Genomic DNA, 17,446 nt, shown 5'->3' on the forward strand with positions numbered 1-17,446 from the left:
TCTTTATTAAGTTGAGGAAGTTTCTTCTATTTCTATTTTTCTGAGTTTTTTTTTTAAATAAATGGGTGTTAAATTTTGTCAAATGCTTTTTCTGCATCAATTAATGTGATCATGGGATTTTTCTTCTTTAGCTGGTTAATATGTTGGACTACACTGATTGGTTTTCAAATACTGAACCAGCCTTATGTCCCTGGAATAACCCCCACTTGTTTATGGTGTATAATTGTTTTTATATTTTAGTGAATTCTATTTGCATATATTTTGTTAAGGATTTTTGCCTTTATATTCATGAGGGATATTGACCTATATACATATTTTTTGTACTATCTTTATCTGGTTTTGGTATCAGGGTAATATTAGGCTTCATCAAATGGATTGGGAAGTGTTCACTTCTGTTTTCTGGAAAAGACCGTGTAGAATTGGTATTAATTCTTCTTTAAACATTTGGTATACCACCCCAGTGAAAACATCTTGGCCTAGAGATTTATTTTTGAGAGTTTAAAAATTACAAATTCAATCTCCTCAACAGTTATGGAGCTATTCAAAGGTCTCTTTCATCTTGGGTGAGTTGTAGTTTATGTTTTTTGAAGATTTGGTCCATTTCATCTAAGTCATTGAATTTATGTGCAGGGAGTTGTTTGTGGTATTCCATTATCCTTCTGATGTCTGCAGGGTCTGCAGGGAGGTCCCCTGAGTCATTCCTGACATTGGTAATTTGTGTCTTCCTTCTTTTTGCTTTGTCAGTTTTGCTAGAAGTTTGTTAATATTACTGGTCTCTTCCAAGAACCAGCCCTTCATTTCATTGGTTTTCTCTACTGTTTTTCTGTTTTCATTTCATTGAGTCCTGCTCTCAGCTTCACTGCTTCCTTTTTCTGCTTTGGGTCTATTTCACTCTTCTTTTTCTTGGTTCTTGAGGTGGGTGCTTAGATTACTGAGTTGAGACTTTACCTCTTTTTTAGTTTTCAGCATACGAGTCCTATACATGCTTTGTTAGACTTACATCTAAGTATTTCATTTTTAGTGATTTTTTTTTTTCGAGGGGAGATTGACTTGTCACTGCTGGGTGATAGTGAAAGTCCCAACTCTTTCTGAGGCCTCCTCTGACTGACACTCCCACCCCGGGAGGGGCACGTCTCACTGATGGGCAGGGGTCCTCGTCACAGGCTGGATGCTCAGCCTTTTCCGACAGCACCTGGCCTGGGTGGGCCGCCCTCCCTTTGTCCTGGTGCTCCAGCTCCAGCATGCGGGCTTCCACTGGGCTTCTGCTGTGTCCGCTGGTGTTTCCCAGATGTGCTTCCTCATCCTTCACGTGTGAGGCAGGAAGGACAGCCGGGACTCTTAGGACCGTCGCTCCCCAGGCCCAGGGCCCTGGCCTTTCTGTCCTCACATGCCAGCTTTCAGAACGGCGTGCTTTGTTGGGGGGCAGGGAACTTATGTCTCCCCCACGTCCCCGAAAGCAGAAGTTCTACCTTGGTTCTGAATATAATTTACCTGATTTTAAGTCTGTACAATTGAAGCTGTGTTTGACAAGCATCTGGCACACATCCCTGAAAGTTCAGCCGTGGGGTCTTGTGAGCGCTGCCTGGAACTGAAGTCCAGGCTCAGATGTCACCCCTGTCACCCTCCGGGAGGCCCCTGCAGAGCCGGGCTCTGGACGCAGGGGCTGCGTTGGGGGGGTCGCCTTGACTCCGCTGAGTCCTGATGCTGGGCCCATCCTCTCCCCACCCCCTCCCCCTCTCAGGCTCTCTGGATGGAGGGCGTGGGCACCACGGATGGGGGTAGGGGGCCACGGGAAGGGGTGGGGAGGGCCCAGGTACCTTTTCAGTCATCAGCTTTTGCTCTGCGACCTCGGGAGCCAGAAAGAACGAGTTGTAAGCACCTGAGAGAGAAAACCCCAAACCCACTGAGCTTTCCTTCAGCCTTGGCTGTCGGAACCAGAGCGCAGCCCCCGGGGGGGCCCACTTACGCACCGCTGGCGGGAGGTGGCCCGAAAAGCACAGCTCCATCCTCGGCCACCAGCACGGAGTCCAGACACAGGTAGGCTGCAAGGGAAGGCGAGGGTCAGGGCGGCTGTAGACTCACTGGGGGACCTGGTCCCCCTCAGGGCCGGCAGAGCCACGGTCGTGGGGCAGCCCCCTCTCTCAGCCACCCCACGGGCTCCCAAGCCACCCAGGGAGTGCGGGGACGCTGGGGCCCTCGCTGGACACAGCATAGGGGCCAAGTGCTGGTTCCCTTTCCCAGAGGCCCGGGGCGACAGGCCACAGAAGGGCCATCTGAGCCAGCCCTGGGGCACAGGAGCTGCGGGAAGAGGAGGGGGACAGAGGGACGTGACCCACCCGCCGAGCGTGGCCCTGGGAGGGGTCCCGGGGGAGGCTGGGTGCCGGCGCTTTGTACCCACAGGCCTGAGGCTCACAGGACCCGAGGGAGGCCAGAGAGCAGCGCCCCTGCCCTGCTAGAACCACCGTGGGGCCGGAGACCGGTCACTCTGCCTGGTAGGGCTGAGCTTCAGGGGCCACAAACCAGTCTAATGTCCGAGGACCACCCCCCCCGCCCCGCCGCCCCAGCCAATCTTCGTCTCCTTGGGGACAGCGTCGCCCCTGCTAAGAGGGTGTGGGCCAGGGCCCCCGCACAGCTCCTGCCCCTCCTCAGCAGGAGGAGGCCCACGTTTTAAGCTGCCCTCTGACCCCCTTGGTCCTGAGACCAGAGTGGATACCCCAGGCCGCCCCCGGCTCACAGGGTGGACACTGCCACCCGGCCCCAGGCTGTCCACACAGCCCGCATGGGCGACAGAGGCCCCGTGTGGGCCCGGGTCCTGGCCCGGACATGCTGGGGGTCGGCGGGCTGGGCGAGGACCCGTGGGAGGGCGTCACCTGGGTGCTGGCCGTGCGTCCGCAGGGCGCTGAGGCACGCGTGGGACAGAGCCCAGAGCTCGTACTCCTTGAAGGGCCGGCCCAGCTTAGACAGGAGGTCCTGCAGGGAGACGCCCTGGGGGGGCGGGGGGAGGAGCCACATTCAGTGTGTGGGCACCTCAGAGGGATGCACGCAGGAAGGCGACAGGGCAAGGACCACCTCAGACACGCGGGGTCTGCCCCACGCAGTGCACTCCTGGCAGGACGGGCTGGGAGAGTCCCCACGTCAGCACAGCAGGTGCTGGGGGTGCACGTGGAGAATCCAGCACCTGTGCACGGCCGGTGGGAGCGTAAAACGGTGCGACGACGTGGAAAACAGCACAGAGGCCCCTCAAAGAATCAGACGCAGGATTTACCACCCGACCCAGCAGTTCCACTTAAAAGCAGGGTCTTGAAGACGCATTTGCCCACCCACGTTCAAAGCAGCATGATTCACGAGCGCTAACACGTGCAAGCAGCCCAAGTGCCATCGGTGGATGGATGGATAAGCATTACGTGGTCCATCCATAGGATGGATGTTATTCAGCCTTAAAAAGGAAGGGAATTCTGACACAGCTACAACCTAGATGAAGCCTGAGGACACCCTGGTCAGTGAGATAAGCTAGTCACAAAGGGACAAACACTGTATGATTCCTCTTATATCAGAGACTGAGAGTAGTCACACCCATAGAGACAGAAAGTAGGTTAGAGGTTATCAGGGCCGGGGGGAGGGATGGGGTGTTTAATGGGGACATAGTTTCAGCCTGGATGCTGAGAAAGTTCCAGGGATGGATGATGGTCATGGTTGCACAACAGTGTGAATGTACCTCATGCCCCTGTCCTGTGCACTTGAAGTGGTTAAGATGGTAAATTTTATGTTATGGGTCCCCCTTCCCTCGCACCGCCCCCCCGCCATTAAAGTCCCAGAGTCAGAAGAATGAGTTCAGCTGGAAGGGAGTTCTCTGCTTTGCGGCCACGGGAAGAGCTGGGAGTACAACCGCCCGCTTGGAAACAGAAGTGCTTGTTCAGAGGAAGGTTCCAGAGGCAGTGTCTTCACCCCTCCTGGACCCCCCTCCGCGCCTAGGGTGTAGCTGTCTCGGTCCTGAGACTTCCCTCCCTGCCTCATCCAGCCTGTGCCTGGCCAGCGGCCCAGGTTCTGGGGCACAGGGCCCCCCAAGCCTCCTGCTACATGTGGGGTTGGAGCAGCCAGCTTTGCACCCAGGACGTGCTCTCCAGAGGAGATCTGGGTCCCTGACTCTGGACCAGCCCTGACACCTGACGGGTTGTGACCTGTGTGGGGGCCGAGGTCTGGTGGGCCCTGATTCCTTGAGCCTTTGGGGCAGGGAAGCCTGGTGGTTAAGACCATGGCTGGGCTCCCAATCAGCTGTGCCCTTCAGCGACCGCCCACCCTCCTCATGGCGGCCCCAAGCCTCAGTTTACCCATCCGGGAGGTGGGCTGTCTGTGAGGCTGGTGGGCATTTGAAGGCGAGCAGAGCCCTGGGCTCAGGCCTGAGGTTTTCACCTCGGTGCCTGGGCGCTCTGTGTACACGAGTGTGGTCGTGTGGGTGGACATGGGGAGGCCAGTGGAGATGGTGTGGGCTGAGCGGACAGCACGTGGGCATCGAGCACGTGTCAGCGCGCTGGGGTCCCTAGGATGGACTTTCATTTTAAAGTAACCATATTTTTCAAGTAAATTACCCTCAGGTGCTTGCTTATCAGGATATGAATAAAAATGTAACTCAGAGCCTGCCCTCCCCTTTGACCTCTGGGTCAGCAAAGCATGGTGGGAATGAAGCTGGTGGAGTCGGCACTGCCCCACAGACGCACGTGTGTCGGGGCCACCCAACACCAGGGGACTTCGTCCCAAGACACTCACAGGGACCCACCTTAGGGGAGCGACTTACTTCTTACTCAAGAACCCGAGCCTGCGGAGGGCGCGCGTGCGTGTGTGCATGTGCATGCGGGTGCATGTGCACACAGGTCCCTCCCGGGCCCCGCGGGACACGGTCACCCACCTGCTCCAGGGCTGCTCCGCCCGGCTCCCCGGCTCTGTCCGCAGTCCCGTCATCAGGCTCGGGAGCCCCTGGGTCTCTGCCGGCATCGCGAGGGCCCTTGGAACCGGGCGGGGGGCTTTCCTCCGCGGGGCCCCGGCCACGCGCCCCCCTGTCCCCGCTGCCCCGGAGCTCGGCGTCTCGCTCCGGCCACAGCCTGGATTCGGGCTGTGCCTGGAAGCTGGTAAGGCCATTTTTCCCCTCCGGAAAGGGCTTCCTGGGGTCTGGAGGGAAGAATTCTGGCGCCGGCGGCTGGGTTTTCGTGCTGGTCAGCGACAGGCAGAGGGTGCCGGCCTCGGGGCCGCAGGGCGGCAGCCGGGGCAGCGTCTGCCCCTTCCTCAGGCGGCTCCTCTCCAGGAAGCCTCTGTCCGGGTCCCCCAGGGGCCGCTGGGCGTCCAGGAGGAGGCAGGCCAGCCTCTCGGGGACCAGCCCCTCCTGGCCCGGGCTTTCTCCGTTTTTCACAGGGGCTGACAGCAGAGCCTTGGAGGGCGGGGTCCCCGGGTGCTCCAGGCCTTCTCCGGCAGGGCTCGGGGGCCGGCTCTCCAGGGCAGGCAGGGCCGCTGGGTCCGCGGAGCGGTCCCCTGGCTGCCTCTTGGGCCCCACGCTTTTTGGAGCCAGTCTCTCCCTCCAGGTGATCTCACTGACATCTGGGCAAAAGCAAGACGTGATTACAGCCGAGGGCCACGGCCAGGATGGGCCTCCCCCTGCAATCCCCGCGCTCACGGCCACCAAGGCACCCACTCCTGCGGGACCCCTGGACCCCGCCCATCACAGAGAGCACGGGGCCTCCCAGGCCCCCCACCCCTTCCCTCAGGACTGGCCCAGAAACGTCCTCATCTGCTTCCTTAATCACACCATCTTGGCTAAGTAACGAGTCTCCGAAGGCTCCCCGTGCCCCCGCCGCCCGGCCCAGGATGAGCTTCCCGAAGGGTTTCCTAAGGCCTAATTAGCTCATCCAAAGAGCACATCGTTTTGCTATTACAATTACACAAGTGATACTCCCCAAAGGAATAAATTAAATCCGGCAGCAGCCCCAGCTCGTCCTGACGTACAATCTTCCACACACACGTGTCTGTGTGAACCCCTCTAGAGACACACGCCCTCCCCTCCCCGTGGCCTGCAGCCCCCTCGACGGAGCCTCTGTCAGTGTTAACGCCCTCCCCTCCCCGTGGCCTGCAGCCCCCTCGACGGAGCCTCTGTCAGTGTTAACGCCCTCCCCGCCCCGTGGCCTGCAACCCCCTCGACGGAGCCTCTCTCAGTGTTAACGCCCCCCGTGGCCTGCAGCCCCCTCGACGGAGCCTCTGTCAGTGTTAACGCCCTCCCTGATGTTAGAGCCGCCAGCGGGCCTGGTGTTGCAGTGTCACAAATGCCAACTTGGTGGGAAATGCCGCTCGCTTGGCTGGGGGAGGGGCCCTGCCGCCCCCAGAGGCTCCACACCTCCCCTCAGGACCCTCCAGGCTCCCTGCTGCGAGCACAGTGCAGAGCAGACGCTGGCATTTGTTCAAAGTGCCACCCGAGATTATGCCTTGTGAGCCATGAAAATCCAGATGCTTCAGCAACAGCTTGTGTGGCCGGGAAGTAAGTGGCCACCAGACAGGCGGTGCTGCGTCCATGTCCCCAGTGTCCCCAACGCCCACAGAAGAGGACAGAGGTGACCAGTCCTGAGGGCAGGCACTTCCCACATGACCTGCCTCTCACCTCCAACTGTGGGTCAGAGCGGGTGAGTGTGTGCACGTGTGCAGACGTGTTTGTGCGTGTGGGAAACTGTGGGCGTGTGCTGCGTGTGCACGGGGGTGTGCTTGCTGTGTGAGTTAATAGTCTAAATAGGTGTGTCCGAGTTTGCACGTGCGTGTATGGTTCCATGTGTGCTGTGGGAGCACATGTGACCTGTCTGCATCCACGTGCATGTCAGCGTGGGTGGCCTGCATGGTGAGTACGCCGGCGCGAACGTGTATGTACGTGAGCGTGTTAATGCTTGTGCACACCCACGTGTGCATGTGTGAGGGCGTGCACATGCCTGGGCGCGTGTGCGTCTCGCCCACCTGTGCGCTTACCTTGAAACGCCGCGAAGGACTCGATGGAAAGCACCCTCCTCCCGGCGGCCGAGAGGCTCTGGCACAGGCGGCAGGAGGACGCGAGCTGCATCTTCTCCTCGCACAGCGCGATGATGTTCTGTGACAGGGGCCAGCGCTCAGCCCCGCCCCCCGGCCCCCGCCGCCCCCCCACCGCTCTAGGCGCCGGGATTGCTAAGCGGGGTGTCCTGGGCTTGGTGATCCCCGCGGGGCAGAATCTGCTTCGTGAAACCAGCGGATTCTGTCCTGCCCGTGACAGTCATAATGCACGCCGTTCGTCGCAAAAATGTAAAGAAGGCGGGAGCCCGGGGGACGGGCGGGTGGGGGCCCGCTGGCCGGGGGCGCGTGGGGCTCCGGGCCGCGCCCGCGGGAAGCGGGGGCTGCCTTCGCGCTTACCTGCAGGTCGGGCCGGTCCCCGGGGTCCTCGGCCTGCATCTGGCCCAGCAGCGCTTCCAGCTCCCGGCTCAGCCTGGGCTGGGGCTCGGGCTCCGTCACATAGTCGAGGGCTGCCTTCAGCGTGGCCCCCAGGGAGTAGATGTGAGCCTGCGGCGGCACCAGAGAGCCGGCTGGGCGCGGGGCAGGGCCTCGCAGCCTCCCGGGGCGGCACGTCCCCAGGCGACCGCCGCCCCTCGGGGCCAGGAGCACCTGCTCCTTACAGGGCCGCCTCCCCTGCCCCCAGCGCGGCGATCCCCGCGGCCCCGAGCCGCCCCCGTGCTCTCGGGCCTGCGGTCTGTGCCGGCCCCGCCGCACCAGCCCCAGCCCACCTCCCCGGCACAGGCCCTCGCCTGGCGCCTGCCCTGTCTTCAAAGGGCCAGCCTTTTCTTTTTCAGGTGTATGCTTCAAAAACCGATTTGAGGAGGAGGAAAGGCAGGTTTCTTGCAGTCTGGAAGTCAGGGTTTTCCCCTGTGTGCGTGGGGCTCTTCTCCCCATGCCCGCTGGGACAGGCTCACAGGGAAGGCCTCGGCCCTCGGGTCCTGCCGATCCCCGTGGCCAGGTGTCCTCCAGCACCACCTGGCCTTCTCGCCTCGTCCCAGGACCGCGCACGTGGGGCCTCATCATCCCCGCTTCACTGCCAGGACGCTGAGACCAGAGAGGTTCAGGAACCTGCCCGGGGCCACACAGCTGGGCCAGGAGGAGCTGTGAGGGCCCTGGGCCGTGTGGCTCCAGAGAGGTGGGTCACACAGCTCAGGAGTAGAGGCCGGGCCCCCAGAGGCCAGCTCTCCCCACCTCCCTGCCCCGGTGCTCCCCCCACTCCAACCAGTGAGTCCCCCACCTCCAGCCCTGGGCCCACGCCGGTCCGGGGTCAACACGTAGCCAGGGCCAGGCTCAGCATGGCTGAGTGCTGGGGTTCTGGCCCTCTCCCTGGGCAGCCTCGTGACCTGTCAGGGACGTCTTGCCTGGCCTCCTCACATGACCCTCAGACCCCACCTTCCCGGTCTGTGGGGAGGTCTGGGACCACCGGCTCTTGCTGCTGTTCTCGGGCTGTCTGGTTTCCACTGGCCGCCTGGCTGAGACACGCCCTCCTGACCCACCTCCCTGCCAACGTCTCTCTCAGGAGCTGGGCACGTGGGGGTCCACCCCTCGCCACTCAGGGCAGTTCCTGCGTTTTGCTGTTGTGACCAGCGCTGCAGTGGCCGTCCTCACGTGGACGTCTTTGTGCACCCACAGTATGTCCAGGAAGGCTCAGGCCCCGCAAGTGGGGGACCAACCTGGGCGACGTCCGTTCCGTCTGCAGTTTTTGGAGCTGCTGAGGAGCTCCCCTCGTGAGTGACCGGCCCAGCCGTGTGTGTGTCTGTGCGCGTGGGGGGGAGTCAAACCCCTCCCCCTTCCAGCTCGCGGCCTCTGCAGCTTCCCCAAGCTCAGTGTCTCGTGCTAACCTGCATTTCTGTGACCGTGAACGAGACCAAGCATCTGTTCATCTCTATTCGCTGTTTTAAATTTTCCTCTTTCTGCCCATTCATGGACTTTGCTAATTTGTCTGCCGAGCTGTTGCCTGTTTTGAGTGCACCCGTGGCACATGAAGGGGCTGATCCCTGGTCTGTGTGTCACACGTATGTTCTGTCACTTATGTTTCAACTTTTTCATGTGTCTTTTGACATTCAAAAATTCTAATGTTTAATTTGTGAAATTGGATAATTTTTTTATTGGCTTCTTAAGAGGACCTTCCCTAGCCCAAGACAATAAAAACAGCTTACTTCTGCTTTTTCCAATACTTTTATAATTTTAAAGCATCTAGCTCTAATCCCTGTGGGTTGTATCTTTGAGCTGGTGTGCTGCAGGGATCCAGTTTTGTCTCCTTCCTGATGGAGAGCCACCTCCACCTCCCACACTGTTAAAGAAGAGCCCACCCTCTGTCTGCCCTGAACCCTCGTCCTGCTGCCCTCAGCTCTCCAGGGCTCCAGGCTCTGGCTGGCCTCCCCTCCTCTCACTCTGTGTCACTCCCTCTGTCCAGACTATGCTACTGTGCTATTTTAATTATGGTAGCTTCAGAGTGCATTTTCTTTCTTTCTTTCTTTCTTTTTTTTTTTTTGCTCAGCCATGTGGCTTGTGGGATCTTAGTTCCCCAACTTGGGATCGAAGTGAAAGCGCCAAGTCCTAACCACTGGATTGCCAGGGAATTCCCCAGAGTGCATTTTCATACCTGGTGGACAAATTGCCCTCCATTTTTTCCCCAAAAATGTTTGATTATTTTCACATTTTTCAGGTTTAAAAAAAAAAATATATATATAGGTTCCCCCATTCCCATTTAAAAAAAAACCCCAAAACATTGGAATTTTATTGTAACAGCACTGACGCTGCAGAATTTGGGAAGGACCAACGTCATACAAGATGAAGTACTTGGATGTCAGCAAGATGGCTGTCCCTAGACTGCATCCCCCTCAACAACAATTGGGCATCCATCTGTGGACAAAATTTCCTTTGTGGGAGCTGTGGGATCCAGCAACATATACCAAGGGACCTGGCAGGAGTGTTGCCCAGCTGTGTGTCAGGTGAGAGGCAGACAGACAAACCTCTGTCCTGGCTGTGGGCCCTTTAGCTAGCCTGACTAGGGGAAGAGAGAGGACTCAAACAAATAAAATCAGGAACGAGGGACGAGACATCACCCCTGATACCACAGAAACACAAAGGATCACCAGAGACCGCTACTTATATGCCAACAAACTGGGTAGCCTAGAAGAAAATGGATGAATTCCTAGAAACCTACAACCTACCAAGACTCAATCACGAAGAAGTAATCTGAACAAACTATTACTAGTAAGGAGATCGAATCAGTAATCAAAAACCTCCCAACAAAGAAAAGCCCAGGACTAGATGATTTCACTGGTGAATTCTAATAACGTGTATTTAAAGAATTAATACCAATCCTTCTCAAATTCTTCCAAAAAATTGAAGAAGAGGGAACACTCCCAAACTCATTTTATGAGGCCAGCATTACCCTGACATCAAAGCCAGATAAGAACAGTGCAAGAAAACTATAGACCAATATCCCTGATGAATATAGATATAAAAATCCTCAACAAAATATTAGCAAACTAAATTCAAAAGTACATTAAAAGGATCACATACCATGGTCAAGGGGGATTTGTCCCTAAGATGCAAAAATGGGTCAATATACACAAATCAGTAAATCTGAGTCACCATATTAATAGAATAAAACATAAAAATCATATGATCATCTCAATAGAAGCAGAAAAAAGCATTTGGCAAAACTCAGCATCCTTTCATGGTAAAAACTCTCAATGAACTGGGTATAGAAGGGATGTACCTCAACATAACAAAGGCCACATATTACAAGCTCACAGCTAACATCATACTCAATGGTGAAAGGTTGAAATCTTTTCCTTTAAGTTCAGAACAAGACAAGGATGCCCACTCTCGTCATTCCTTTCCAACACACTGGACGCTCTAGCCAGAGCAATTAGGCAAGAAAAAGAAATAAAAGGCAACCAAACTAGAAGGGAAGAAATAAAATTGTCTCTATTTGCACATATGATCTTATATATAGAAAATCTTAGATGCCACCAAAAATCTTTTAGTAACAACAAATTCAGTAAAATTTCAGGATACAAAATCAGCATGCATAAATCAGTTACATCTCTATACACTAACAATGAAATATCTAAAAGAGAAATAAAGAAAATAATCACACTCACAATAGCATCAAAAACAATAGAATATTTAGAAAAAACAATAAAATATTTAGGAATAAATATAACCAAGCAGGTGAAAAATCTGTACATTGCAAAGAATAAGACTTTGATGAAAGAAGTTGAAGACACAAATAAATGGAATGATATCCTGTGTTCATGGATCAGAAGAATTAATATTGTTAAAATGTCCATCCTACCCAAAGCCATCTATAGACTGAATGCAATTTCTATCAATATTCCTATGGCATTTTCATAGAAATAGAAAAAAAAAAAACCAAAAGTTTGCATGGAACCACAAAAGACTGCAAATAGCCGAAGCAATCCTGAGAAAGAACAAAGATGGAGGCATCACACTTCCTGGTGTGTGTATTACACAGCTCTAGTAATCAAACCAGTATGGTATTGGCATAAAAACCATCACATGGAACAGAATAGAGAGCCCAGAAATAAAACCACGCATATACAGTCAACTAGTATTTGACAAGGGAGCAAAGAACCCTTACTGGGAAAGGGCAGTCTCTACAATAAGTGATACTGGGAAAACTGGACAGCCACATGCAAAAGAATGAAACTGGACCTGTATCTTACACCATACACAAAAACTAACTCATAATGGATTAAAGAATTAAACATGAGACCTGAAAACCACAGAAATCATAGAAGAAAACATAGGGGGAAAGCTCCCTGACATTGGTCTTGGCAATGATTTTTTTTGGACATAACACCACAAGCACAAGCACCAAAAGAAAAAACAAATAAATGGAACTACATCAAACTAAAAAGTTTCTGCATAGCAAAAGAAACAATTAACAACATGAAAAGGCAACCTATGGAAGAAAATATTTGCAAACCATTTACCTCATAGGGGGTTAATACCCGAAGTAGATAAAGAACTCACACAACTTAAGAGCAACGAAATAATCTGATTAAAAAATGGGCAGAAAGATTTCCCTGGTGGCCCAGTGGCTAAGACTCCATGCTCCCAATGGTCAGGGAACTAGATCCTACGTGCCGCAACTAAGAGTTAGCATGCCACAACTAAAAGATCCCGTATGCTGTAGCTAAAGATCCTGCGTGCCGCAACTAAGACCCGGCACAGCCAAATAAATAAATAAATAAATAAATAAATAAATAAATAAATAATTTTTTTAAAAAAGATGCTATTTAAAAAAAATGGGCAGAGGAACTGAATAGACATTTTCCCAGGAAGACATACAAATAACTAACTGGTACATGAAAAGATGCTCAACATCACTAATTATCAGGGAGATGCAAATCAAAATCAAAATGAGATATCATCTCACACCTGTTAGAATGGTTGTTATCAAAAAGACAAGAGATAACAAGTGTTGGTGAGAATGTGGAGAAAAGGCGACCCTTGTGCACTGTTGGTGGGAATGTAAATTGTTGCAGTCACTGTGGAAAACAACGTGGCGGTTCCTCAAAAAATTAAAAATAGAACCTCCATATGATCCAGCAATCCCACTTCTGTGTGTATATCCAAAGGAAATGAAATCAGGCTCTCGAAGAGATATCTGCACCCCCATGTTCACTGCAGCATTATTCACAAAAGCCAAGACATGGAAACAATCTAAGTGTCTTTGGGTGAATGGATAAAGAAAATGTGGTCTATATACACAATGGAATATTATTCTGCCGCAGGAAAGAAGGATGGTCGTTGAGGGCATTATGCTAAGTGAAACAAGTCAGACAGAGAAAGACATACTGTGTGATCTCACTTATATGTAGAATCTAAAAAACTGAACTCATAGAAACAGAGAGTAGAATGGAGGTTGCCAGGGGCCTGTGGGGGACGGGGAATGAGGAGACACTGGTCGAAGGGCACAAACTTCCAGTTATAAGATGAACAGGTTCTTGGCATCTAATGCACAGCATGGTGGCTACAGTCAACAATACTGTGCTGTATACTTCAGAGTTCTAAGAGAGCAGACCTTAAATGTTCTCACCACCAAAAAGAAACGGTAATTAGTGGCGGAGGTGTTAGGTGTTAACTAACCCTACGGGGAAATAGTTTTGAAGTATGTTAAGTATATCGAATCATTAGGCCGTAGCCTTGAACTTACACAACATTAAATGTCAGCTTTGTCGCAGTAAAGCTGGAAAAAATACTTTGTGTAGGGACAGGGTCCGTGTCCTCATTTTCTCGTGCCCTGTTTTTTCATCTCTAGAAAAGTGGTTTGCTGTGCACTTTCAACCCTTCCTGCCATGTTCACTCCCGGGCTTTCTGTGGTCGTGGCTGTTATAAGTGGGACTTTTTCCATTTCCTCTCCAACTGGTAACTACCAACACAAAGGAAAGCTACGTACTTTGGGGGATGTATCTTGCCTTCCGCTGACCTCTGCAGTCTTTTATTCTATCATTTTCCACTGAAGCCCCTGAGCTCTCAGGCCCACAACCTCGTCACCTACAGACAACGCCAGCCTGCTGAGGGTGTCCAGCTGCCCGCTCGGGGCCCTGTGAACACGGCTGGTGCCCACCCTGGCGGCCCGGAGCCTGTCCGCTCTCCCTGTGCACGAGGCCGGGCCTCCTCTCACGGGAGACACTGGCACCCCCGCCCTGGTCCCCACCTCACACGCTGACCTCGCCCTCCGCACCCAGGGCCTCCGCCTGGGTCCCCGCAGAGCCAGCACCCAGGGCTTCCTGAAGGGGCCAAACGTAGGTCAAGCTGCTGCACAGACTCAGGCAGACGCCTTGGTTCGGGAGCCCTGCTGGGTGCTGGGGGTGGAAGGAAAGGCAGACCCTACGAGCCCCGACCTGCAGGCCAGGCCGCAGCAGTGAGGCCTCCAGCAAGTCACAGCCCTGAAGGTGAGACCTGGCTCTGCACCAGGGTATCTGCTCCTGCCCTCCACACCCTGTTGTCCCCTCCAGGGACACTGGTACCCGTCTACCCTCCCACACATGCATCCATCCATCCATCTGTCCACCCCCTCTCCATCCGCCACCCACATTTATTTTTCCTCCCTCCCTCCCTTCTTCCTACTTTTCTTTATATCCGTATCTATATCTTTCTGTTTCTGTCCACCTTCATCCATCCACCTCTTTTAGTCTGAAAATAACTCAGCAAACAAACTTCTCATCGGCTGTCAGATGACACTGTCCACTACACACTGGCCAACACCAGCGTCTTTGGCCCTCAAGATCTTTCCACCTCTAATTCCTGTCTTGGAAGCCCCCCTAGTGGTGATCCTGCGAACCCTACTCGCATCAAGTCCGCCCCCCTGTGGACCACGGCCCATGAGGCAGGATCCCACCTGCTCTGCTGCCATCTGAGCACAGAGCGGGGACCCCAGGATCATGGGCGGTGCCAACACCAGGATCGGGGAACCGGCGCCCACGCTGACACAGGTGTGAGGCGAGAAGGACCTGCTTGCCCCATGGGAGGAGCAACAGGGAAAGTCACCAACCACCCGCTGGGAATTACGGTGACTCAGAGAAGAAAACTTGTCATGATAGGAAGATTCCGGGGACAGGAAGCCTTGAAAAGGAAGGGGGAGCCCCTTCCTTCCCGCTAGGGACAGTCTCTCCCTTCCCCGAGCGTGGCCCGCATCACTCCTCCCTCCCTGTCGTGGGCCTGCCTGACCCTACACCCTGCAGCAGGTGGGGTCCCTGCCCCGGGAAAGCCCCTCCACCCAGGGAGTTCTGTCACTTGGAGAGCGGATGGCGGCTCCCTTCCGTTGCTGGGCTCGCTTTCTCTGCAAAGGGAGGGGTACAGCGCCGTCTACACCTCAGAGTACAGAGCAGACAACTCGGCAAAAAAGGAAAAGCGACAAAGCGACAGAAGACCCGAATGGCCCAACGCGCGGGGAGGGATCTGTGGCTCTGCCTTTCACCTGAACACTTAGAGGCCATTGCAGGGTTATTAATTGGCCTAATTTCAATACTGTTGTGTCCCAAGGATCAGGGAGGCCAAGGAGAGGGACCGGGAAGGGCGGTCAGTGGAGAAGTCAGAACACACGCCGCATCTGTCAGTGAACTGTGCCGGGGAACAATTACAATAGCAATGGTAAAGATCACTGATCACAGATAACCATAACGAATCTAATAATAGTAATTATAAAGCTTGAAATATTGTGAAAATTCCCAAAATATGACAGAGATACACAAAGTGAACAAATGCAGCTGGGAAAAATAGTACCGACAGACTTGCTCAATGCAGGGCAGCCACAAACCTTCAGTTTGTAAAAAATGCAGTATCTGCAAAGCACAATAAAGTAAAGTGCAGTAAAGTGAGGTCTGCCTGTATCACAATAAAAAATAAGAAAAACCCAACCCATTCTTTCAGAAGAAATCCCAACGGAAATAAAGAAACACCTAGAGGGATTTCCCTGGTGGTCCAGTGGTTAAGACTTTGCCTTTCAACACAGCGGGTGCGGGTTTGATCCCTGGTTGGGAGCTAAGATCCCACATGCCTCACAGCCAAAAAACCAAAACATAAAACAGAAGCAATATTGTAACAAATTCAATAAAGACTTTAAAAATGGTCCACATCAAAAAGTCTTTTTTTAACAAAATAAAGAAACACCTAGAAGTGAATGATACCGCATATGCCATGTGGCAAAACTCGTGTTCGGAGGGAAATTCTTGGCTTTAGGTGTCGACCCTAATATTAGGAAAGAAGAAAAGCTCAGACTGACGAACTCCGTGTCCAGCTCAAGTTAGGAAAACGCACTGAACTCGAAACAAGTACAAGAAACAAGAGACTGGAACATAAGAGCAGAATTGATGGCGAAGAAGAAACCAAGACGGGACAGGAGACCTCACACCATACAAGGTGGGCTCTGTGAAAAGCTGATGGAAGAAACTTTCACGTATGGAGGTTTGGGGAAGTCGCTCTGGCTCATATGTGATTTGGCTTGAACTCTGTGCTGGCCAGAGCAGCCTGTCTTTTTTTTTTTTTTTTTTTTAAGATACCTGTCCCTGAGCTCCAGGAGGGCAAAGGGAATAACAGTCATTTAATAATATTAATAACAATAATTACACTCATTACTGACATTCTCTCAGCACTCACTACACGAAGGGCTGCTAAGGAGATCAGGGCTACAGGACATCAGAGCGGTGAGAAATCCCCACGGGATCCAGTGGTAGGGAAGGCTTCTGGAAGGTGGTGGACTTGATGGGTGCAGAGAGGAGGCCCGGCAAGTCCTTCTGGGGGCAAATCATTGTGCGCTCGCCGTTGCCGTGTTAGCTGCACTCACGTGCAGCCTGTCTTTTTAAAAAATTTTATTTTATTGAAGTACAGCTGATTTACAGTGTTGTGTTAATTTCTGCTGTACAGCAAAGGGACTCAGTTATACATATATATATTCTTTTTCATGTTCTTTTCATGATGGTTTATCACAGGATATTGAATATAGCTCCCTGTGCTCTACGGTAGGACCTTGCTGTGTATCCATCCTGCATATAATAGTTTGCATCTGTTAATCCCAAACCCAATCCACCCCTCCCTCACCCCTCCCTCACCCCTCCCTCACCCCTCCCTCACCCACCGCCCCCTTGGCAACCACAAGTCTGTTTTCTATGTCTGTGTGTCTGTTTCTGTTTTGTAAAGTCCATTCGTGTCATGTTTTAGATTCCACATATAAGTGATATCATATAGTATTTGTCTTTCTCTTTCTGGTGTACTTCATTTAGCATGATAATCTCTAGGTCCATCCATGTTGCTGCAAAGGACATTATTTTATTCTTTTTTATGGCTGAGTAGTATTCCATTGTGTGTGTGTATATGTGTGTGTGTGTATCACATATATATATATATCACATATGCATATATATCACATCTTCTTTATCCATTCATCTACAGCAGCCTGTCTTAAGGCCTGCTGAACACACACTGTACAACTGCTTTAACCATTAAAGAAAAGGATGCATTTAAAAATCAAAATGGAGTAACTGTGGTTCAGGCATCCAGGATGGAGCCGGGTGGCTGCTGTAGACGTGGTTTCAGACACATTCCTGCATCCCTGAGAACTTGAATTCAGCACTCTATCGGACACAATGACACCACCGGCCGTTCTCAAAACAGTATCCGCCAGCAGCTGCCACCCACAACCTTAGGTCTCAAGTGTCTCCTTGTAACTATGCTACCATTTCAGACCCCGACCAATCATGCTTAACCAGCACCTTACTTCTTGCAGCTCCAATCCTAATTCCTGACAAACAACTTGAGGAATTTTGTGGACTTTGCCTTTATAAGCCTTCCCCATTTTGTAGCCTGGGGAACATGACTCAAGTGCTTCTGGAATCTGTGTCTCTCAGGCTATAGT

At 52.6% G+C, this 17,446-nt stretch overlaps 1 protein-coding gene across 12 annotated transcripts in view; it reads right to left on the minus strand.

Annotated features, from left to right (window-relative positions):
- The window catches only part of KNDC1 (kinase non-catalytic C-lobe domain containing 1), a 57,207-nt gene that overhangs the window by 29,468 nt on the left and 10,293 nt on the right, over nucleotides 1-17,446 (minus strand). For all 12 annotated transcript variants that reach the window (XM_082423051.1, XM_082423046.1, XM_082423050.1 and 9 more), the window contains exons 4-9: nucleotides 7,408-7,554; nucleotides 6,994-7,111; nucleotides 4,904-5,586; nucleotides 2,871-2,985; nucleotides 1,971-2,042; nucleotides 1,818-1,879 (exon numbers count right to left, since the gene is read on the minus strand). In XM_082423051.1, coding sequence (XP_082279177.1) covers nucleotides 1,818-1,879; nucleotides 1,971-2,042; nucleotides 2,871-2,985; nucleotides 4,904-5,586; nucleotides 6,994-7,111; nucleotides 7,408-7,554 — 1,197 coding nt within the window. The remainder of the gene's footprint in view (nucleotides 1-1,817; nucleotides 1,880-1,970; nucleotides 2,043-2,870; nucleotides 2,986-4,903; nucleotides 5,587-6,993; nucleotides 7,112-7,407; nucleotides 7,555-17,446) is intronic.

Source organism: Balaenoptera physalus, assembly GCF_965194825.1.
Source record: "Balaenoptera physalus genome assembly, chromosome: 14".
Taxonomy (NCBI): Eukaryota; Metazoa; Chordata; class Mammalia; order Artiodactyla; family Balaenopteridae; genus Balaenoptera; species Balaenoptera physalus.